The following is a 24,627-nucleotide window of genomic DNA, read 5'->3' as shown; positions in this document are numbered from 1 at the left end:
GAGTATCACTGAATCCTACACTATCAACACCTTGGAAGTTACCATTGACTAGAAACTCAACTGGACTAGCCATTTAAGTACAATGGCCACCAGAGCAGGTCAGACGCTAAGAATACTGCAATGAGTAACTCACCACCTGACGTCCTAAAGCATGCCCACCATCTACAAGGCTCAAGTGAGGAATGTGATGGAATACTTACTACTTGCTTTTGTCAATATAATTGCAACAACACTCGACAAGGCACCATCCACCTCATTGCATCCTGCTTGACTGATGCCATCCACAAACATTCACTGCCTCCTTCAGTGACACTTGATAGCAGTAGAGTGTACCATCTACAAGATGGATTGTAGAAATTCATCGAAGGCATCATCTTCCAAACCCATGACCACTACCATCTAGAAGGACAAGGGTTGCGACACAACTTACAAGTTCTCCTCCAAGCCTCTCACCAACCCGATTTGGGGAATATAGTGCCATTCCTTCAGTGTCACTGGGTCCAAATCCTGGAATTTCCCCTCTTAACAGCATGGTGCGCGTCCTTTCACCAAATAGACTGCAGAGGTTGAAGAAGGCAGCTAATCACCACCTTCCAAAGGAAGGGAAGTGCAATAGATGCTGGCACCCCTAACAGTGCCCATGTCCTGCGAGTGAAGTTTTTAAAAATCCCCTTCAATCTTGGTTGGAAGACTAAGGCTGGGATCTGCTTGTGGCCTCTTTTGCATTTATACCCATCTCCCAATATCCATTGACTTCTCTGTAGATCAGGAACTTACCAGCCTCCACCCCTAAATGTATTCAAAGACCCTGCTACCTACACTTTCATAGACTCTTAACCACCAAAAAAAATTTCTCCACCCTCTGTCTTCAATGGGAGATCCTTTTAAAAATGTATCCAGTAGAACTGCTAGTCTCTCCCACAAGAGCAAATATCTTTCCAGCATTCCCCCTCTACGTCCAGGAAGCATCGCATGTTTTAACAATTTTGCCTCATCCTTATAAAAGCCAATGGATACAGCGTGCACAACATGTGCGAGTGAAAGTAGGAACAAAAGGATAGGGTAGATGAATGCATGGCTGAGGACCTGGTGCAGGGACTGGGATTCATATTTTTGGATCATTGGAATCTCTTCTGGGGTGGAATTGACCTGTATAAGAAGGATGGATTGCACCTGAATTGGAAAGGGACCAATATCCTGGTGGGGAGATTTGCCAGTGCTGCTCTGGAAGCTTTAAACCAGTAGGGGGAGCCCAAAGATATAGTGAGGAAATATAAGTCTGAGACTTGTACTGTAGAGAAGAGGTGCAAATCAAATAGCCAAGGCAGGGAATGAGGTAAGACTGATAAATTAAACTACATTTATAGAATGTAATAATAAATAGAAAGCGGGACATAACACCAGCGCTTCGTCGGAGGCTCACTGATGATGTTACCTAGAATGGTGATGAAACGTCTGAAAACTAACCTTCCAGCTCAGCGAGCAAACTCACATCCAAAACTACATTTATATCAATACAAGAGGCTTGATGGTAAGGCAGATGAACTCAGGGCATGGTTGGGAAATTAGGACTGGGATACCACAGCTTTTACAGAAAGGTGGCTCGGAGAAGGACAGGCCTAGCAGCTTAATGTACCAAGTTATAGATGCGAGAGGAATGAGAAAAGGTTCAAGAGAGGAGGGGAAGTGGCGTTCTTTTGGTTAGGGACAACATTATGGCTGTACTTGGGGAGGATGTTCCTGGGAGTGAGTTATTTTGGTGGCTCTGAGGAATAAGAAAATAATGATCACCTTATTGGTATTGGCATACAGACCCTCCCCCCAATAGAGAGTGGGAAATAGAGAAACAAATTTGTAAGGAGGTCTTGGTTATCTATAAGAATAGTAGGATGGTTATGGTAGGGGATTTTAACTTTCTAAACATAGACTGGCATTGTAGTAGTGTTAAGGGCTTTAACGGAGAGGAAGTTGTTAAGTGAGTACAAGAAAATTTTCTTATTCAGTATGTGGATATACTTACTGTTGGGAAATAAGACAGGGCAAGTGACTGAGGTGTCAGCAGAGGAGCACTTTAGGACCAATAAATAAAATTCTATCAGTTTTTAAATAGTTAAGGAAAAGGATAGACTGGAAGTGTAAGTCAGAGTTTTAAACTGGAAGAAGGCCAATTTTGATAGTGTTCGGTAGGAACCTTCTAAAGTTGATTGGCACAGGCTATTTGCAGGCAATGAAGCGGTTGGAAAATGGGAGGCTTTCAAAAATGAGATAACAAAGCAGATGCAGTATGTACTTGTTAGTGTGAAGGGCAACGCTGGTAAGTGTACAGAATGATGGATGTCTGGAGGAATTGAGGCTCTGGTCAAGAAGAGGAGAGGCATATGTCAGGTACAGACAGCTGGGATCAAGTGAATCCCTAGAGGAGTGTAAGGGTAGTAGGATTATATTCCAGAGGGAAATTGGAAGGGCAAAAGGCACATGCTTTGGCAAATAGGATTAAGGAGAATCCAAAGAGATTCTACAAACATGCTAAGAACGAAAGAGTAATGAGGGAGATAGTAGGGCTCCTTAAAGATGAACAAGGATAGGGTGAAATGTCAAGGTTTTTTTTCCAGTTAAGGGGAGTCCAAAACTAGAGGGCATAGGTTTAAGGTGAGAGTGGAAAGATTTAAAAGAAACCTGACGGGCAACGTTTTCACTCCGAGGGTGGTGCATATATAGAACGAGCTGCTAGAGGAAGCGGAGGTGGATGATACAATTACAACATTTAAAAGGCATTTGGATGGTTATATGAATAGGAAGGGTTTAGAGGGATGTGGACCAAATACTGGCAATGGGGACTGGATAAATTTAGGATATCCGGTCAGTATTGGACCGAAGGGTGCGGTACACCTGAGTCTGACTCTTTGCTCGCAAGATAACCTCCATGTCCCAAGAATCAGTAAAATGAACTCCTCTAGCTGCTTCTTTCATATCCTTTCTCACAGAATTTGTGAAAAACTGTACACAGTACTTCAGATGTGGCCTCAGCAATGCCCTTTACAACTGCAGCAAAACCTGCCTACTTTAAACTGCGTTCCCCTGTCATAAACAGCAACTTTATTTGCTTTCCTAATCATTTCCTGTAATCCGCACTATCATATTGGAAGTTGAGGCCCGAGTAGTATTATCACTAGACTTTTAATATGCAGACCTAGGTAATAATGTGGGTACCCAGGTTCAAATCCTGCCACAGCAGATGGTAGAATTTGAATTCAATAAACATCTGGAATTAAGAGTCAAACGACGACCATGAGTCTGTTGTTGATGGGTGAGCCGGGAAGAAAACTGCCATCCCTACCTGGTCTGGCCTGCAGTTATGTACACCCACAGAAATGTGGTTGACTGTCTACTACCTTCTTGGCAACTAGGAGTAGGGAATAAATGCTGGCCGAACCAGCAATGCTTTCATCCCATGAATGAATTTTAAAAAGTACCAGGACTCTTAGATCCCCATGTTCTGCAGTCTTTCTCAAATAATGTTGGAGTTTTTTTTGTCCCTGTCAAAGTGGACATTTCATGATTTATCACATAATTCTCCATTTGAATCAGCTTTCCCCCAGTGGTCAGGCACTCACTAGGTGTGTCAGTGATGGGGCCATTCTTTATCCGTGAGTTCAGCTGGTGTTACTGGTTTATTTAAGTACAGACAGAAGAACCGTGGGGGAACACTGGTGAGCCATAGAAACAATGTGAAGGTGCCTACGTCGGATTGGAGTTGACAAGGTCAGAAATGACATGACACCAGGTTATAGTCCAGTAGGTTTATTTGAAAAGACAAGCTTTCGGAGCCATGCTCCTTCTCTACAGCAAGCGTTGTAACTTTGAAATCGCAATAGAGACTATATTCTCAACATATTCTCAGGATACAGCAGTACGATTAAGGGACACTGCAGAGCAAATGAGGCAACAGAACTACACCATGTACATGCACATCAAGAACAAGAAAGTACACTTCTTTGCAGTAGTCTGTTCTATTCTTTGTGAGAAGAAACTTCGCATCACCACCACACCCCCACCACCACCTCCCGGTACCGTGGTTGAAAGTGGTACCACCATGGAAAAGTCCATTGTCAACTTTTCTGACCACATCTTCCAACTGGACGAGATTGAAGTTCTCAGCCGATGACTACATTTCTACACCACCACTAAAGTGACCCCCACTTCCGCCAGATGCAGAGGAATTCATCAGACAAATAAGACTCCAGCAATTCTTGCAAGGAGTCAGCAGTAAGCCTGATGAGCCAACCACCAGACAGGATCAGTCAACAGAGATCCATGGGGGAAGCGGGCAAAGAAGGATTTGAATTGGACTCCTCTGGAGGGCGCTTGCCTGGGGCTTGATAAGTATGCTCAAGCGTCAGAAAATGTGTGAACTCCAGATTATTCAGCCACACTCGCAAGGTAACGCAAAACGTTACTGCACCACATTGCAACACCATCCAAGCTCTCTTGACCAATTGTAATGTTGTCATCAAACCAGCAGACAAGGAGCTATCATCACAAAGAATAGAACAGACTACTGCAAAGAAGTGTACCGACAGTTGAACAACCAGGAACATTACAAACAACTACCTGCCAATCCAACCAGAAAATGGTGTTGCAGTGTGGTACGGTAACATGTTGCGTTACCTTGCGAGTGCGGCTGAATAATCTGGTGTTCAACCAGAAAATACACCCTTCAACTGAACAGACTTTTCAAAACTTTTGATCCAGTCCTTCAGAGTACCCTACGCATTCCCATCCTGCGTACTTCTCATGTAGGGGACTTCTACTGCCTTCCAGAGATACACAAAGGCAACGTACTTGGATGTCCCATGGGATCCTGTGTGAGAACCTCTCCAGCTATGTCGAAGGCACCTTGAAACCCATTGTACAGATAACCCCCAAATTCTGTCGCAACTGCAGATTTCTTACAAAACCTCAGCATCCATGGACCAGTCAAACCAGGAACATTTCTCATTACAATGGATGTTTTGGCACTCTACACCCACTTCCCCCATGGATGTTTTGGCACTCTACACCCACTTCCCCCATGGATGTTTTGGCACTCTACACAAGCATCCCCCGACCATGACGGCATCGCTGCAACAGCCTTAGTATTCAATGCCACCAACTGCCAATTTCCGGATGCCATCCTACAACTCATCCACTTTATCCTCAACCACAACATCTTCACCTTTAACAACCAGTTCTTCGTCCGGACACACGGAACAGCCATGGGGACCAGATTTGCTCCCCAATATGCCAACAAGTTCATGCACAGGTTTAAACAAAACTTCTTTGCTTCACTGAACTTCCAGTCAACGCTATACACCTGATACTTTAATGACTTTTCTTCCTTTGGACTCATGGTGGAGAATCACTGAAATGACTGCATAGCAATATCAATAAGTTTCATCCCACAGCCAGACATACCATGGACTACTCTTTAGAATCAGCCTCATTCTTGATGCATCTCCATCAGGGACGGACATCTCAATACCTCACTCTACCGCAAGCCTATGGCTAACCTCATGATGCTGCGTCTCTCCAGCTTCCACCCTGAACATATGAAAATAGCCACCCGCTACGGACAAACCCTGTGCATTCCCAGGATCTGTTCAGATGAGGAGGAACGAGATGGATATCTGAAGGTGTTGAAGATGCCCCAAGGCACGGTAAATTGGCGAAATCATGCAGACACTATGACTACGGATGAATGGATACTGCACAACAATCGCAAGACTGGAATGTTCCCTCCCATTGGGGGAGCACTTCAGCAGTTATGGATGTTCAACCTCAGATCTTTGGGTAAATGTCCTCCAAGCCGGACTTCAGGATTGACAACAAAGCAGAGTTGCTGCAGAGAGGCTGATAGCCAAGTTCGGTACCCATTGTGATGGCCTCCAACAGGGATCTTGGGTTCATGTCTCACTACAAGTGACCCCACCACACTATGTCCTCTCATGCACACATGCGCAAGCATGCACCTAAGCTTGCTCTATCTCGTTCTTGGTCACCCGTTTACCCTTTCACTCACTCACTCTCTCTCTCTCTTCTCTCCTCTCTCTCTCTCTCACACACACGCACAGACACACACACACACAGACATACACACAAATAAATCTATGGGGTGACTGTATTTGCAGATACATTCTGTTCTATTCAAAAAGCGCACAGTTTTTAGACAGGCAGTCAATGTGATGTTTTATAAATTCCTACTTTAGAAATAAGACCAGTCTGATTTTAAATCAAAGCACAAACAGATTAGAAACAAGGCCTGACACCTAACATGCATTGTCTGGAAAATGTCAGTTCTTCTTTACGCTAATTAAAACCTTCAATTTTCTTAGGGCAGAGAGTTGAAAGAAATTTGGGGATTTACATATACATATTAATCCATTAAAACCTTCTAACAAGTTAAAGATTTGACAGCATTTTAGATTTGTTTAATACATCAATACATCAACACAGTGATTACTTATAATTGCTTATAATTTCTGTATTTGATACCACCTCACTAACATGTGGAGAAGGAATGAAGCTCTGAAAGCTTGTGTTTTCAAGTAAACCTGTTGGACTGTAACCTGGTGTGGTGTGATTTCGACCGAGCCATAGAAACACAGTCTGGGACTGTTGTGATGCATTAAGTGTAGATCAGGCTGAGCAGCACAGAGATTGGAGCTCCCCTTGTACATGCTTTCATCGATTGCATCAACAGTGTGGTTATTCCTCTGCCTTGTGCCTTTTGTTCCAGTGATATGAGCACCCTGACCCAGGCAACTTACCCACAGGCGCTAGCTGTCCACTCCAGCCAGCATCTCATCAACATTCAAGGTAAGATCAGCCTCAACCATCACAGTGTGAACTTTCAAACTGCTTTTGGTAAAAGAATCAGGAGGGTGTCTTTCACCCATCCCTTCAAACCTGGGCTGCCATTCAATTGCATCAAGGCTGATTTGTGTCCTAACTCCATATAGTCGATAATCAGCTTGGTTCACTAAAACTGAATATCCTTACCCCAGCAAAAATCTGTCAGTTTCAGTTCTGAAATATTCAGTTGAATAGGTTTGGACCGGGCAAAATTTCTAGATTTCTACACATATTTAAGGGAGGACTTCCTGACATCACCCTGCCTAGCTCAGATTTTAAGTTCTTCCCCACATTCTGGACCCTACTGTCGCCCTCCCTTCCCAACTAGAAGAAATAGTTTCTCTCTATTGAATATTTTAACCACAATGAGATCATTCCCTAACCAACACAATATGAGTTGAGTCACTTTTTATGAAATTCTTTCTACATCCTGCATGCATTATGTGAGTTTGAGCCGAAAAGTGCCTCAACTACATGGAACCCTGATCAGCAACATTCCTGGGAAAAAAAATCAAAGCATTAGTACTGGATTCCACTCTTTCAGTCTCGGAGACTGCTGGGTGATCTAATTGAGGTTTCAGATGATTAAAGGATTCAATTGATTGGTTGCTAAGGAGGAACTGTTTTCATGAGGTGGATGTTCTGGAAGAAGGAGGCAGGTCCTTTAAAAGTCAGACGAGTTGCTTGGGAGTTATGTCAGGTACCACTTCCTCACACAAAAGAGAACAGAAATCTGGAAATCCATGCCCCCCTATTGAGGCTTGGAATCAATTGTGAAAATTTCACAAGTAAGCTGGATGTCTTTTTCTATTGGGTACTTTAATTCAGGATTCCGGAGTTAAAGTTACTTGAGTGGAATCCAGTACTAATGCTCAGAATAAGCTCAGACAAATCAAGAAGGATCTGATTGAAAGGGAGAACAGAGTTGAGGGACTATTGTGACCTCCGATTTCAATGAAAGACCATTGACACCTTCCAGATTTTCACTCTTTGTTCCCAGTTTCACTTTCAGTCCTTTTTCTCTGAAGGAGGCTCTGGTACCACAGCACCTAATCACACCTCACCCAATTGGCTGATCTTGAAGATGGTACATGACAGTCCAGTTCAGCTTTGCTTACTTCTCTGCCCCACTTTGCAATGGGAAAGAATCGGGGATGGAAGCATGATTGGCTGGCTGACTATTATTGAATCATTGTCTTCACCACTTGTCCGTGCCCTCATTGCAATTAACATTATAAACAATTCTTTATATTTATTGAACTCAAAGCATCAAGTGGCTATTATGGACAATCCCAGAAGCCTCTTGCAACATATTGCACTGTGATCAAACTGCTGGCTGCAGTCCTGAGATGCTGGCTGCCTATGCTTTTCGGGAGAAGATGGAAACAAGATACTGAGTTGGATGATCGGCCATGATCATGTTGAAAGGGTTCAAGGGCCAAATAACCCACTCCTGTTCTTATTTTCTATGCTTCTATGCTCCCAGAAGTTTTACCTGCCCCCAAGACAAGTCCCAAATCTCCAGCAGCAGCCCTTGTTAATACTGCAATTCTCTAGAATCTTCGATTCTAAAATACAGAATGGCAATTTGTCAGGATTCAGTGGAAGTTATTTTGAATATTTAACATCAGTTACTACAATCCCTTGTACTATATTGTGAGATTGTTGAGTCTCAATCCTATAAACAATATAGGAACTGTGATGAATTCAGCGGGAACCATGCAAATGAATCTGCCTGCTGCGAGCAGGCAGAAATATCTCCTTGGGTCATTTTTAGCTTGTGCTGACTGTGGATGGGAGGAGGTTTGAACATAGATGATGTTTCCCCTCATCACTGACCCCTCTTGCCAGCAAGCAGTCAAGGACAGATAGTATTTTCACCTTAATCCTCTTGTATTCATTCCACAGAAGGCCATGGGAGACCAGGTGGACTGCTGGGCGATCGGCCAAAATCACAGATGTTCACATCAGCCATTGCACAGGTAAATATTCCCCAGGGCTGACTGAGCTCTTGGAAGTTCAGAGCACAGACCACTGCCTGTGGTCAGTAGGTAGCGCTCTAGCCCCTTCATCAAGAGGTCGTGGATTCCAGTCCAGAGGCTGCAGTGCCTCACCTAGTCTGACACTTAGAACACTTCGGTGAGGTGCAGCCTTTCTGTTGATTAATTAAAACTAAGGCCCCTTAAAAAGAAATGGCCAAAAGAGAAACATTGGCCTTGAATGTGATGAGTAGAGGAGCATGTTAGACCAAAACCGCACTGCCACAAAATTCTTCATCCTCCTAGTTGGTATTTTAGAATCTTGATAAGGCAGAACCAAGGTCTCCTTTCGCATATAGTTATCTTTCGCCAAATCTTCAGCAGTAGTCTTATGTGGGTTTTTAAAATCAGGAACGTTACTTATTGGCACAATTTTCCTGGAAAGATTTATCACTGCAGTGTGTACACACGGGTAAGATACGATAATAGAAAATGGGTTCCACTTGAGAATAAACCAAATAGTTAATGTTTCATGTTAGGAATCCAATGAGGGTCATGGTCTGGAAGTTCAGGAGCAGCTCACATAATATCATCAGATATAAGAGCAGGAATTGGCCATTTACTCCATTGAGTCTGCTCTGTCATTCAAGCATAGATCTGCTTCTCAACCCATTCTCCTGTCTTCTGTCCATAACCATTGATCTTCTTTCTCATCAAGAACCTATTGATCTGTTTCTTAAGGACACTCGATGACGTCGCCCCCATGGCCTTTTGCAGCAATAAGTTTCACAGATCCACTACCCCCGGCTGATAAAATGCCTCCTCATCTCAGACCTAAAGAGTCGTTCCTTCTCTCTGAGGCTGGGCCCTCAGTTCCCAGTTTCTCCTATTGGTGGAAACAGCTTCTCTACATTCACTGTATCCAAGCCTGTCAGTATCCTTCAATAAGATCTCCCCCCACTCCGCTGCATCCTTCTCAAGGTCCATCCAGTGTAGACCCAGAGTCCTCAACTCCTCCTCACATTTCATGCCCTTCATTCCCAGGATCATCTTTGTGAACCTCCTCTGGGCCACTTTAATGCCAGCATATCCTGGGTGCAGAACTCCTTACAATATTACAAATGCATTCAATCAGAATTTTATGAGGCCTCAGCAGTACACCCTACCTTCTGCCCTACTCATTAGTCTTCCTTGTGATGAGCATGAGTGGGAAAGGGGCTGTTCTTCACTATGCCAGGCTCAATATAATAAGCATTAAATTGAAAAAGAGCCAGAACCCTAACCAAAACCCTCACTTCCTCTCCTCTATCCTATGGTTTATCTCCTTCTCTATGTCACTTCCTTTTTGAGTGTATTACTGTATCACTGTATATCTGGTGCGGTGTATGCCCATTCTGCTCCCTTGCCTTGTCTCTTTCACCTGTGGTCACTATCACTTGCTTTCTCTGGCCTGGGTGCTGTTTCCTCATTGACATCCCAGGTGTCTCATTTGTGCCTTTCCTTGGTTATCTCTCTCTCTCTCTCTCTCTCTCTCTCTCTCTCACTCTCACTCCTTTCTCCTATCCCACCCCCCAACCAGGCTCATCTCATTGACTTATTCCAGACCTGCACCGACATCTTTCTCACTGTCCGCCCAGGAGCCATGTCTGATTATTTCTCCTATTTTGTTCACAGAGTCGTGCGTTCACTGCACAGGCTGGATTCACAGCTGCTCAGCCAGACCATGCTCAGTACCAGACTGGACAGTCAGGACATAGCAGTTACCCAGTAAGCCAGCCCCAACATGGAGCACCTTACGGTCCGGGACAGGCTGTCACCTACGCCAGCAGCCAGCAGCTCCGAGGTGAGTCCAGGAAACCACTTAGCTCAGAACAGTTCGTCACCTCGGATACTGAATCCTGGAGTGTCTCCCTTGCCCCAGAAACTAAACGTCAGAGTATGCCCTTGCCCTGGATCTGAATCTAGGAGCTTCCCCTTCAGCTCAGGTAGCAGAACCCTGAGTGAACTTAGTCTGCAGACTGATAAAAACTATTGTGGTAGTTGGGTGGATTGAGACAATGTTTAACTGGGTTTTAATCAGGAAATTCTCAGTCACCTGAGCATGAAATATTAATTACACATTTGTTATGGACATGAATTGGGCAGTGATTCAATTCTGTGAGAAATAAACACAGACTGTAACTTGGTTGCTTTTTTAGACGAAGTTGGCTTGCAATGTATAAGTCTGTAAATAAATTAAAATTGTGGAAACATTGACTTCAGTTCTACCCCTTACGTCCAGGCTTTTATGGAATAAAACACTCAGCCTTGGAATTCTCTGCCTCAACCACTCCTCCTTTAAAATGCATCTTAAAACTTTCTTTGCCTGGATTTATGTTCTAATGTCTCCTTGTGATTGAGCATTGCATTGCTGAACAATCCTCTGAAGTGTTGAGGCTGGTAGGCTCACCGAGCTGGTTTGTTGTTCCGCAGATGTTTCGCTATTGTGCTTGGTAACATCCTCAGTGCAGCCTCTGATGAAGCATCAATGTGTTTTCCCGCCTGGTTTTTAAACTCTGGGGTTTGTTGCGATGGAATGCCTCACTTCCAGGTTTCCTCCGTAGTGAAATGTATATGGGGTTGAGTTCAATGTGTTTACTAATAGTCTGCTTCGTGGAGTGCCATGAACAACACACTACAGCAACATGGAACCACGCCGTGACGAGGAGGAATACCTCTTCCAAGTGTTCAAGGACAATGGATATCCAAAGAACTGAGTCAGGAGATGCCTACAGGAAAAGCATCAGAAAAATTCTACACACCCCGATACACTCATCACACTACCCTACACCAGGAACATGTCAGAACTCACAAGACTCATACGACCGCTGGGCATCAGAGTGGCACACAAACCCACATCAACCCTACGACAAGTGCTCACCTGAACTAAAGACCCACTCCCCGCCATGGACAGGACCAGTGTCATCTACAAGATCCCCTGCAGAGACTGTGAGAAACACCACATCGGACAAACAGGAACGAAACTAACAACAAGAGTACATGAACATCAACTGGCTACAAAAAGACACGACCAATACTCACTCATCTCAATCCACTTGGTCAAGGAGGACCACCACTTTGACTGGGACAATGCCAGGATCCTGGGATAGGCTAGACAGAGACAAGCACGAGAATTCCTGGAAGCACGGGACTCCACGAAGCATGCTGTTAATAAACACATTGAATTCGACACCATATACATTCCAGTACGGAGGAAACCCGGAAGTGAGGCAATCCATTGAAACAGACCCAAGAGTTTAAAAACCAGGCTGGAAACACACCGACGCTTCATCAGAGGCTGCACTGAGGATGTTACCAAGGACGGTAACGAAACGTCTGCGGAATAACCAGCTCAGGGAGCTAACCACCCTCAACACCCACAGATCTACTCCAAAACCTTAGAATCCTCTGAAGTGCTGTGTGGCTATGTTAAAGGTGCTCTGAATGCACATTGTTGTCAATGATTCTCTTGTGTTCTTGTACCAGGCCCATCTGCTTTCCAGGCAATGTCTGCATACCTCCCACATCAGCAAACAGCCTACGCTGTCCATGGGCATTTTTCGCCTCAGCAAGGTAAGGACCTCCAAATAGGAGAAGGCCAGAAGCTCATGCTAACCATTAGGGCATTACTGGTGCCTTCCCTATTGGCATGATGGTGGTAGCAGCTCTTCACTGCTGGCTGTTCGACTAACTGGGGGTCAAGATTTAGCCTGGTAACTATGGATTACAGAGACGCTGCTCAGAATCTATTGCAGAGACGTGTGCACATAATCCACCGAGTCCAGGTTGTGAGGGAGTGCAGTACATATTTTCATTTGAAGTTCTGCATTTGCCCTCTGATGTGAATAAAAAAGAAACAGCAGCAGAGAGATTTTCCAGACATCCTGGGCGATATTTACCCATCAGCTAACATCACTATCGAATGCTTGGCTGTTTGTCATGTTGGTATTTGTAAGATCACGCTGTGCATAGATTAGCTGCTGCATTTCTGGCACTGTATTTGTGACTGCATTGGGGAGGTGATGGCCTAGTGGTATTATAGAACATAGAACAATACAGCGCAGAACAGGCCATTCGGCCCTTGATGTTGCGCCAACCTGTGAACTAATCTAAGCCCATTCCCCCACGCTATCCCACCATCATCCATACGCTTATCCAAGGACTGTTTAAATGCCCCGAATGTGGCTGAGTTAACCACATTGGCAGGCAGGGCATTCCACACCCTTACCACTCTCTGGGTAAAGAACCTGCCTCTGACATCTGTCTTAAATCCTTCGCCTCTCAATTTGTAGCTGTGCCCCCTCGTACAAGCCAACATCATCATCCTAGGAAAAAGACTCTCACCGTCCACCCTGTCTCATCTTTCTCTGATCATCTTGTATGTTTCTATTAAAGGCCCTCTTAGCCTTCTTCTCTCCAATGAGGACAGACCCGAGTCCCTCAGCCTTTTCTCATAAGACCTTCACTCCTTATCATTGGACTGTTAATCCAGAGACTCAGATAATGTTCTGGTGACCTGGGTTTGAATCCTGCAACGGCAGATGATGGAATTTCAATTCAATAAATATCTGGGACTAAGACTCTGATGATGACCATGAATCCATTGTCAATTGCTGGGGAAAAACCCCTGTGACTCATTAATGTCCTTCAGGGAAGGAGACTGCTGTCCTTGCCTGGTCTGGCCTACATGTAACTCGAGATCCACAGCAATGTGGTTGGCTCTTAACTGCCGTCTGGGCAATTAGGGATGGGCAATAAATGCTGCCTAGTCAGCGACGCCCCGATTCCATGAATGAATAATGGAAAAAAATGTACACTTTAAATGTGTATCTATGTGCACACACATGCATGAACATACCAAGAAAATTAGGGTGATGAATCAAGCCCCTTCTTCAGTTTCAAAGTATTGAGATTACCATGGGCCTGGTTTTTTTCCTGGTGGCTGGATCCTAGCTAATCTTTAAGCAGTGTTAGGTGCTGACGACATTTCCACTGTTTGATCTCTGCTCTAGGTTCTAACCTATATCTCCCTTGCCTTTCCTTACAGGCTTCATTCCCCCGAGTACGGCAATTCCTCTGCAGAAACAGCTGGAACATGCAAACCAACAGTCTGGATTCACTGATTCTGTATGTAGTCCTGCTAACCGCATTCTCACTACACTGTTCAACACCGTCAGGTTCACACAAGTAATTCGATTTGATTTCCTTGAGGCAAACTACTGCCCATTATGCACAGTTCCCAAGGATCAAACCCCTTCGCGTTTGTTCGCATTGAACACAATCTCAACATAGCAAACCCCTTCCTGTTCATTCCCATTGTGCACCATCTCAATGGACCAAATCTCCTCCCACTAATGCAACTGTACACAATCTCAATGTGCCGAAACGACCTAAGTCTGTCACCCCCATATGATACGAATTTATGACTGTTTTTGCCTCGGGTCCACAGATTTTTAACTTTCATTCTTGCTGCTATATTGACTGAACATTTACAGTCGGTGTCTGGTCTTCCCTCAGTTGTCCTTTGTATAATCACAGTAACTATTGCCTGAATGCAAGAGTACGTTCTAAGCATATAATTTCAAAGCCTTTGCTGGAATCTCAGTTGTCCCTGGTGCTGAGTCAGTTTTGGAGGAGGCTGTGATCAACTTCAGTAACCCAGGATCAGGGGAATGATTTACACTTCTAATTGAGTAAGCCCACTTGGTAAGATTATGTAAGTACTAAGAAAGCTATGAAAAAGGATAAGAGATGGGTGAGATACCAAATGAGTATTTTGCATCAGCATTTATTGTGGAGAAGGATATGGAAGCCAGAGAATTTGGGGAAATAAATAGCTATACCTTGAAAAATGTCCATATTACAGAGGAGATGCTAGACGTCTTAAGACGCATAAAGCTGGACAATCCCTGGGACCGGATCAGGTGTACCCTCAAACTTTATGGGGAGTTAGTGAAGTGATTGCTGGGCTCCTTGCTGAGGTATTTGTAACATCTATATCCACGGGTGAGGTGCCAGACGACCAGAAGTTGGCTAACGTTGTGCCATTATTTAAGAAACATGGTAAGAGAAAGCTAGGGAACTAGAGACCAGCAAGCCTGACATGGATGGTGTGCAAGTTTTTGGAAAGGATTCTGAGGGCCAGGATTTACATGTATTTGGAAAGGCAAGGATTGATTAGGATAACAAGGTGTAGAGCTGATGAACACAGCAGGCCAGGCAGCATCAGAGGAGCAGGAAAGCTGACGTTTCAGATCTGGACCCTTCTTCAGACATGGAGGAGGGGAAGGGTGCTCTGAAATAAATAGAGAGAGGGGGAGGCAATGATAGAAGGTGGATAGAGGAGCAGATAGATGGAGAGATGATGGACAGGTCAAGGAGGCGGGGATGGAGCCAGTAAAGGTGAGTGTAGGTAGGGAGTTGGGATGGGGGTTGGTCAGTTGGGAGGGAGGGGCAGGTAGGAGGGAGAGAAGATGGACAGGTCAAGGAGGCGGGGATGAGGCTAATGGGTAGGAAGCGGGGGTGAGGGTTGGTCAGTGAGGTGGCAGGAGCGGATAGGTGGGAGAAAAGATGGACAGGTCAAAGAGGTGGTGACAAGCTGGGCTAGTCTTGGGATGAGGTCAGGGCTGGGGAGATTTTGAAGTTTGTGAAGTCCACATTGAGACTTTTGGGCAGCAGGGTTCCCAAGCGGAATATGAGGTGCTGTTCCTGCAGCCTTCGGGTGACATTGTTGTGGCACTGCAGGAGGCCCAGGATGGACGTGTCATCCAAGGAGTGGGAGGGGGAGTTGATGTGGTTCGCAACTGGGAGGTGTTGTCGTTTGTCATGAACCGAGAGTAGGTGATCCACAAATCGGGGATAGTCAAGCTTTGTGCTTGGGAATCATGTCTCAGTAACTTGATTGTGTTTTTTTTGACGAAGTAAAGAAGAAGATTGATGAAGGCAGAGCAGTGGATGTTGTCTGTATGGACTTCAGTAATGCGTTTGACAAGGTTCCTCATGGTAGACTGTTTAGCAAGGTTAGATCAAGTGGAATACGGGTAGAACTGGTCATTTAGATAAAATTGGCTTTTAGGTAGAAGACAAAATGTGGTAATGGAGGGGTGCTTTTTGGACCAGAGGCTGGCGACCAGTGGTGTGGCACAAAGCTTGGTGCTGGGTCCACTGTCATGATGTGAATATGGGAGGTGTGGTTGGTAACAAAAATAGAAATTGCTGGAAAAGCTCAACGGGCCCGGCAGCACCTTTGGAGAGAAGTCAGAGTTAATGTTTTGGGACCAATGACCTTCCTCAGAACTGTTCTGAGGAATGGTCACTGGACTCAAGACATTAACTCTGCTTTCTCTCCACAGCTGCTGACAGACTTGCTGAGCTTTTCCAGCAATTTCTATTTTCGTTTCTGATTTACAGCATTCACAGTTCTTTCAGTTTTTATTACGTATGGTTAATAAGTTTGCAGGTGACAGCAAAATTGGCGCTGTAGTGGACAGCAAAGGAGTTTACTTCAGAATACAACGGGACTTTAGTCAGATGGGCAGATATGTTGAGGAGTGGCAGATGGAGTTTAATCTAGGTAAATGTGAGGTTTAAGGTTTTTGCAAAGATTTGTAGCTTGGGTTGTGGGTGAGGTGGTTGACGAGTTCGCCGAACTGGCTTGTTTTTGTTCAGCCATTCCCTCCAAATAAGTGATGTTGGTCTACTCCGTTTGGAATTTATACTGTCCGGTCCGTTATGGTGACTTGAGTCATTTACAGTTCCGTAACCATAGTGGCCCAAGCCAAACGTAGACATCCATGGGAATTCCTTGGGGTATGGTTCTCAAGCCATAATGTAATCACAAACATATAGAATTGGACCCCATATACAAACCCATATAGAACAGAACCGGAAATGACACAGCTCACCATAAAAGGACTGTATAAATTCCTAGCAGAATAGAACAGCATTGCTTCATCGGAGGCCTCACTGATGATGTTACCTAGCACGGTGACGAAATGTCTGAACGATAAAAAAAACCAGCTTGGCGAGCAAGTCAGTAAATGAAATGCTACATTTTGAAAAGGCAAATTAGGACAGGACTTGTACACTTAATGGTAGGATCCTGGGCAGTGTTGCTGAACAAAGTGACCTTGGTGTGCAAGTTCATAATTCCTTGCAGGTAGACAGGGTAGTGAACAAGGTGTTTGGTATGTTTGCCTTTATTGATCAATACATTGAATATAAAAGTTAGGATGTCATGTTGTGATTGTACGGGACATTGGTTAGATAACTCTTGGAATACTGCATTCAGTTCCAGTCTCCCTGCTACAGGGAAGATATTGTTAAACTTGAAAGGGGTCAGAAAAGATTCACAGGGATGTTGCCAGAGTTGGAGGGTTTGAGCTAAAGGGAGAGGCTGAATAGGTACGGCTGCTTTCCCTAGAATTTTGGAGGCTGAGGGCTGACCTTACAGAAGTGTATAAAATAATGAGGTGTATGGATGGGATAAATAGTCAAGATCTTTTTCCCCAGGGTAGGGGCATCCAAAACTAGAGGGCATAGGTTTAAGGTACAAGGGTATTTAAAAGGACCAAAGGGGGAACGTTTTCACAGGGTGGTGTGTGTATGGAATGAGCTGCCAGAGGAAGTGGAGGAGCCTGGTATAATTATAACATTTAAAATGTATTTAGATGGATATATGAATAGGAAGGGTTTAGAAGCGTTATAGGTCAAATGCTGGCAAATGGGATGAGATTAATTTAGAATATCTGGAGGCATGGATGAGTTGGACCGAAGGGTATGTTTCCGTCCTGTACATCTCTGTGACACCACTCAGGACCTTACGTGAAGATATTAAATTGGGGGAGGGCAAATTACATCAGTGACCGGCAGGAATTAGCGAGTCATTGGAAGCAATTGACGTCGGACAAATTCGCATTTGACATGTGGGAGTTATTTAAAGACCCACTGATCAGAGCTCAGGACCGGCATCTTCCAGTAAGGAGGAAGGACAAGGATAGCAAAGTAACGGACCCTGGATTACAAGGGAGGTTGTGAAATTAGTCAAAAGGAAAAAAGAAGCATATGTGAGGTTTAGGAAGTGAGACTTGTCTGCTAGGCCATTTTGACACCAAGAAAGAACTGGTGTTGGATCTCATGAAGATCATTAAGGTCTCCAGGGCCTGATGGTATCTACCTCAGGTTATTGAGAGAGGTAAGAGAGGAGATTTCTGCGGCCTTGATCAGGATTTTTGTACTCTCAGTAACCATTGGAGAGGTTCCGGAGGACTGGTGAGTAGCTAATGTTGTTTCTCTGTTCAAGAAGGGAAATAGGGATAATCAAAACTATGGACTGATGACCCTCAAATCAAAGGTTGGGAAGCTATTGGAGAGAATTCTTTGGAAATGATTTAAACGATTTGGAAAAGATACCCTAATTAGGGACAGTCAGCCTGGCTTTGTACGGGACAGGTCGTGTCTTACTAACTTGATTGGATTTTTTGAGGAGATGATGAGTGTAGTGCAGTGGATGGTCTTTACATGGATTTTGACACTGTCCTTCATGGTAGGCTCATCCAAAAGATTGAGATGCATGGGGTCCATGGTGATGTGGCTGCTTGGATTCAGAATTGGCTTGGCCATAGAAGGCAAAGGGTAGTGGTGTAAGGCTGTTCCCCAGGCTGGAGGTTTGTCACTAGTGGTGTTCCACAGGAATCCATACTGGGATCTCTGCTGTTTGTGATGTATATAAATAACATAGATGAAAATATAGATGTGTGGGTTACTATGTTTGCAGACGATACAAAGATTGGTGGAGTTGTGGATAGTATAGAAGGTGGTCAAAGGATACAACGGGATATAGATCAGTGGCAGATATGGGTGGAGAAAAGGCAGATGTAGTTTAACCTAGGTAAGTACAAGGTGCTGCCATTTGGGAGATCAAATGTTAGGGAAATGTATATAACTATGAACTGCATTGATGTACAGAGGGATCTTGGGGTTCACGTCCATAGCTCCCTGAAAGTGGCCGCGCAAGTAGATAGGGTGGTAAAGAAACTGTATGACATGCTTGTCTTTATCGGTTAAGGATTTGAGTACAAGAGTCAGGATGCCATGTTGCAGCTCTATAAGACTTTATTTCGGCCACACTTAAGAGTATTGCGTTTAATTCTGGTCACCACATTACAGGAAGGATGTGGAGGCTTTGTAAAAGTTTGCAGAAGTTTACCAGGATGCTGCCTGGATTAGATGGCATGAGATATAAGGAAAGGCTAATTTTCTCTCAAGTAACGGGAGGCTGAGGGGAGACTTGACAGAAGTAGGTAAAATTGAGATACAAATATGGGGTTGACAGTCAGAATAGTTTTGCCAGAGTTGAAACTTCTAATCAAAAACAGAAATCGCTGGAAAAGCTCAGAAGATTTCACAGTAGCTGTGGAGAGAAATTAGGGTTAACATTTCGGGTCAAGTGACCCGTTCTCAGACCCGAAACACTAACTCTGATTTCTCTCCACAGATACTGCCAGACCTGCTGAGCTTTTCCAGCAATTTCTGTTTTCGTTTCTGATTTACAGCATCCACAGTTCTTTTGGTTTTGAAATACCTAATACAAGGGGGGCATGCATTTAACGTGAGAAGGGGAAAGTTCAAAGGAGATGTGAGGGGCAAGATTTTTACACAGAGTCGTAGGAGTCTGGAACAAACTGTCATGGGTGGTGGTGGAGGCATTCAAAAGACTTCTGGATAGACAAATGAATATGCAGGAAATGGAGGGATATGGACCAAGGGCAGGCAGAAGGGATTGGTTTAATTTGGCACAACATCGTGGGCTGAAGGGGCTGTTCCCATGCTGTACTGTTCTATGCGTATGTGTTCATGTTTGCATGCGGGCTTTATGCACATGGAGTGAGTGTCAGATTAGGCCCAGGCAGGGAATGCTGATACTTCTGGTGATTGCTGTGGGGTTCATTCTTATTTCAGAAAGTGCAAACATCATCTGATGGATAGAGGATTGAACAAGGTTAAATTCCCAAGGAGTGGATGCTCGTTTTTTGACAGGAGAGGAATGATGCTCAGAGTTTTGAGGTTTTAAACTTCTTCATGTTGTAGTCAAAAAGGTTTGAAAGCCTTTATTTTTGTATCAGTGACGAACGTTTTGACTTTTCTGTTCTTGTCGAGTCAATGTGTTCACAAGTCCTTGTTCCAACAAGAACCTTCTCCTGACCCAGCTGAACTTCGTCGATATCCAGCAAGGCAATGAACCAGTTCCCCGCCAGCCCTCCTCAGGGCCAACATCACTTCAAAGGGCGCTCAATAGCAAACCGTACCATGGCTGGCCAAGGGTTCCGGATCATTTTAAAGCTGATTCATTGAATTTCAACAGGAGAACATAGTTGAGGGACAATGGCCAAAACACTGAAACCAAAGCCTTTTTTCAAATATAATAGTGACAGCACAGACAGAAGCCATTTGGCCCATCTGCTGAGGTGCTGGTGTTTCTGCTCTACATGAGCCTCCTTGCAACTCCCCCCTTCATCTCCACCTTTCAGTCCCTTCTCCCTCATGTTTACCCCCTTCAATACATCAATACTATTCCTATCAACCGCTCCTAGTGGGAGCAAACTCCACATTCTCCCCACTGTGTGGGAGAAGACATTTCTCCTGAATTCCTGATTGGATTTATGTGGGCCGATCTGAGATTGGTAGCCTCCAGGGACAGCAGGTTCTGGACTCCTGTGCAGGTGGAAACATGCTTTCCTGCTAAACTACCTCAGTCGTTTTAAAGACCTCGATCGGGCCACCCCTTTCACCTTCTCTTTCTAATCTCCACCTTTTCGGAAGCTGCCGCTTCCCAAAACATTCTGCTTTCCTCTCCCAATTCTTGGCCTGGTCCTGTCGGGAAGGATGGAGGGCAGGTGGGGTGAGTGGGCTTTGAGAGAACACTCCGATTGCATCCTTTCTGCGCCCTGCACAGCTGCAGCCAGCCCCACAACAGGAACCCAGGGAGGGCGAGGAAAATATGTCCGCTGTGGTGACTGCATTTAACTGGAGGGCAGGGTGCAGGGATAACATCCCAATTCTTCAGCGATTGTTAAACCGTCGTCATCACGTTCTCTCTTTTCAGTTTCTCAGCTCAGATTCGAAGCCCCTTGAGACGATATAAGGCTGATGTTTCTGCTAATCTGACACCCTTCGTTACTAATCCAAGGTGGGAGAGCAGTAACGTATCCCCTTTGACCCAGCAGCACAGTGGGTTTAACATGAGGAAGAAAATCACCCAGAGCACGCTGAGTCTGGCCAAAGCCTGTTAAGCTTCCAAGAGGTGGGGGTGGTGTCAGAGCTCTTGTTTCTCCTTTGACCCACCGTGGGCTATCCTCTATAATAATGTTAACAGCTTCCCTCAAAGAGGGAGAAAGTAATGAACAGTGTGAATCAGGGTTTACTGCTGCCATTTAAATGAGTCTGCTTCTCCTGTTTTTCAGGCTGGGTTAACCTATGTCCACCCTCAGAGACCAGCATCGCCCGGGGGATTTCCACATGGGACCCCACCTCAGCAGACCCTGCCAGTGAGTATCTGACAATCGATGAGTGAATCACTGTGCTTTTCTGAGAATGGGGGCTATGGTTAGTGATCAGTTCCCTCTTGTTTGTCAGACTGGTTTCATTCAATAATTGCATGACCAGGGAACTGGTGCAGTGAGCCCTAAGCTCAGCTGAGGCTCTGTGAAGAGGGAGAACTACTCTATCTAAGCCCATGCTGCCCCATCCTGGAGTGTTTAATGGAAACACTGTCAAGAGACGTTTATTTTCTGTTTAAAAGACGAGAGGGGGCTTTACTCTATATCTAACCTGGCTCTGTGTCTGCCTTGGTGTTTTGATGGGGACAGTGTCCAGGGAGCTTTCCTTTTAGTTTAATTTCAATTTAAAAGAGTATAGGGAACTTAACTCTATACATTTAATTCGAGAGCAATTAATTTTGTAAGTTAGCAGGGTTGCGCTAGACAGATACCCGATGGGTTAATGGGTCTCAATCTGTTGTTGTGGTTTTCTTCCTGTGATCTTACATAACTGTATCTGACTGAACTGTTTTCTTGTGTCGTTACTAGGCTGGATTCCAAACAACTGGCCAGCCTGCTCCCCGACACGCCTACCTTCAGCACAGTCAGGGGCAGCGCTACTATCATCAGTAAGAGCGGTTCGAGAAGTTTCAGTCAGCCTGGCCCCACTCCTCACTGTGGCTTAGCCCTCACCGTTTCTCAGCTTGTGGGAAAGAGGAAAATGTTCTTCAAGTCACCACTTTCAGGACGGATGCCTCTTGTGAATAGTGAAACATTAGCCATTGCTTCTACGTACAAATGGTGACAGATTTCCGTCAAGTAAATTATCTCCGTTTCACCGCAGATTCTAATTGAAGAGAGAGGGAAGGGTAGATTTTAGCTTGCCGTAATCAATGAAGCCCCAGCCAAACAGAGCAGTGTGGTACCTCTGTGGCCTTGTGTGTTGATTGAATGGTGATGCTTTTTGCACAACAGACCCTATGCCCCAGGTTGCTGAAGTGGTTGTTGTTGATGTACCAGGTCTAAGTTGCAAGAAACTGACAATTTGAGTTCTTTCTTTGCCACCCCCCCACCCTAGGTTGGAATCCTCTGCAGTTCTGTACTTCCTCAGGATGTGGGCGTTGCTGTCAAGCCTGGTGTTTACTCTGCATCCCTTATTACCCTTGAAGTGAAGGGCTATTTCAGAGGGCTGTTAAAATTCAAGCTCGTCACTGTGGCTCTGGAGTTGCATGTAGGTCAGACTGGTTAAGGTGAGCAGATTTCTTTCCCTGCAGGATACTCGTGAGCCCTCTGCTCATCCTGTGGTGCATCCCTTTAATCCGCAACTTCCTGTGGCTCATGACTTTTAAAGTTCTCTTTGTGCTTTTGCTTTTCTCTCTTTTGAGATGAAATATATTGTGTGGGGACCTATCAGCATTCATGTGCTCTCAGGAGATTGCTGGTCTTCATCAGCAATTCCCACCCTGCTGGTAACCCCCTCCCCAGCTGACTGATATCAGATTGGTCTCATGCCAGCTGAGTGTTGCATGAGGGGCTTTGTAACCAGTGGAGTGAGTTGTAAAGTGCAGTCAAGTTGGACAGCACAATCCCACCATAGACAAGAGACTGAGTAATGAGATGCTTTGCTAAGTGTTTGTTGAGGGGTAAATATTGATCAGGGCCCAGTGAGGGTTCTGTACTTTCATTCAGTACTGAGCTTTCACATCAAAATGAGACAGTAGATGGTGAGAGGTGCATATCTTTGTCTAGATTTTCATCAGAAATACAATACCTTCCACGCTTGCTCACCCTTTGACACGTGGTTGTGGTCCTGTCAGTCATGACTGCCTTGTGGTGGGAGATGAATATGGTCTGTGCGTAAGCAGGTTGGCAAGTGTGTGCAGGAAACTTTAACCCTGTGGAATTCTGCTCCACTCGAAGCATCTCCCCTTCGATCAGTCATTTTAGTCTTGTTAATTACAAGACTGTACCTTTAACTATCTATTTGTGCCAAATATGCTTTACCATCTAAATCAACGTATGTTGAGATTATCTGAATTTCTGCGTTTGGTTTAAGTCAGCCATGGTGCCAGATGGTCTCCAAATTTGGGACCAGATTAACAATTGCTCAGAGAAGGCATTGGAGAAAATCATAATGAGATTGATCCAGGGCAGGTCAGCACCTCCGAGACGGGGACTGAAAAATCTTTGTAGAGTCAGGGAAAAAAAAGAGCTTTACTCTGTATCTCACCCTGTGCTGTCCCTGTCCTGGGAAGTTTGATGGGGACAATGTAGAGTGAGCCTCACACTGTAACTAAACTTGTATCACTGTTTGATTAGCAGTGCTGCCCTCAAGATAACTAAATAATTGAGCCTGTAATGTCAATAGACATGCTTACAGATCCATGTGGACAATGACCTATTACTGTAACCTATTGCTGTTTACCAACGCTGGAGTTATTCATGGCGTGGAATTGACGAAAGTTTTAATGGGCGATTGCCAGACATCTTATTTTCAGGGTGACCCTGTCCTTTCTGGCTGTTCTGTGGGTGATTACCAGCTTCCTTGGTCTTACTGCCTGCCATTCCCCGGCCTTCAGTATCAAAGCAGCAAGTGTGGTGCTGAAACGGTGAGCTGAGGGATTCACAGAATGAGAATCTGTCACTGAGTAGACCCACATCACCTCTTTTTCAGAGAACTCTGCAATATGAAACTGACCGTTCGGCCCATCGTCGGTCCACCTGCATTTTCAGCAACCTGTCCCCAATTTGCCCCCCACCTGGCCGTGTCCTCACCCGTGTCCTTTTCCAATATTTTTTGAATGGGCCTGCTTCTACCATCCTTCAGAAAGCAGCTTGTTTGGAATGTGTGACTTTTAACAAAACATGTGTTTTCGACTGAGAAAATTTTGAAATCTGGCACCTTTGTTCTGCTGCTTAGAGTGAATTGTAGAAATTAAATATGTATCTTAAGACTGAACATAGTGTCTCTGTGCTTACAGTTAGTATGAATGGCAGAGCTGTGTACAGAAGGCCTGTGACTGGGCAAATGTCACTTGTTACTCTGATCTAGAATCTCCTGGCAAAGAAACCAACTTGTCCAATGTGGACTAGGCCTGGGAGATATTCTCAGCCTTGATGAACTGGTCTCAATTGGGAATCGATATCAGATCCCCTAACCAGGGGCCAGGGCCACTCAGCTC

General features: G+C 44.8%; 1 protein-coding gene across 2 annotated transcripts in view; it reads left to right on the top strand.

Annotated features, from left to right (window-relative positions):
* gps2 (G protein pathway suppressor 2) overlaps positions 1 to 24,404 on the top strand; it is a 43,399-nt gene extending 18,995 nt beyond the window's left edge. For both annotated transcript variants that reach the window (XM_048524278.1, XM_059642608.1), the window contains exons 5-11: positions 6,776 to 6,855; positions 8,800 to 8,873; positions 10,545 to 10,713; positions 12,396 to 12,482; positions 13,957 to 14,036; positions 21,371 to 21,454; positions 21,995 to 24,404. In XM_048524278.1, the coding sequence (XP_048380235.1) occupies positions 6,776 to 6,855; positions 8,800 to 8,873; positions 10,545 to 10,713; positions 12,396 to 12,482; positions 13,957 to 14,036; positions 21,371 to 21,454; positions 21,995 to 22,078 (658 nt within the window). In that variant the 3' untranslated portion in view covers positions 22,079 to 24,404. The remainder of the gene's footprint in view (positions 1 to 6,775; positions 6,856 to 8,799; positions 8,874 to 10,544; positions 10,714 to 12,395; positions 12,483 to 13,956; positions 14,037 to 21,370; positions 21,455 to 21,994) is intronic.
* Positions 24,405 to 24,627: the final 223 nt, after the last annotated feature.

The sequence above is a fragment of the Stegostoma tigrinum genome, chromosome 45, assembly GCF_030684315.1.
Source record: "Stegostoma tigrinum isolate sSteTig4 chromosome 45, sSteTig4.hap1, whole genome shotgun sequence".
In the NCBI taxonomy this organism is placed as follows: domain Eukaryota; kingdom Metazoa; phylum Chordata; class Chondrichthyes; order Orectolobiformes; family Stegostomatidae; genus Stegostoma; species Stegostoma tigrinum.
This window is presented reverse-complemented; position numbering and strand designations above follow the sequence as displayed.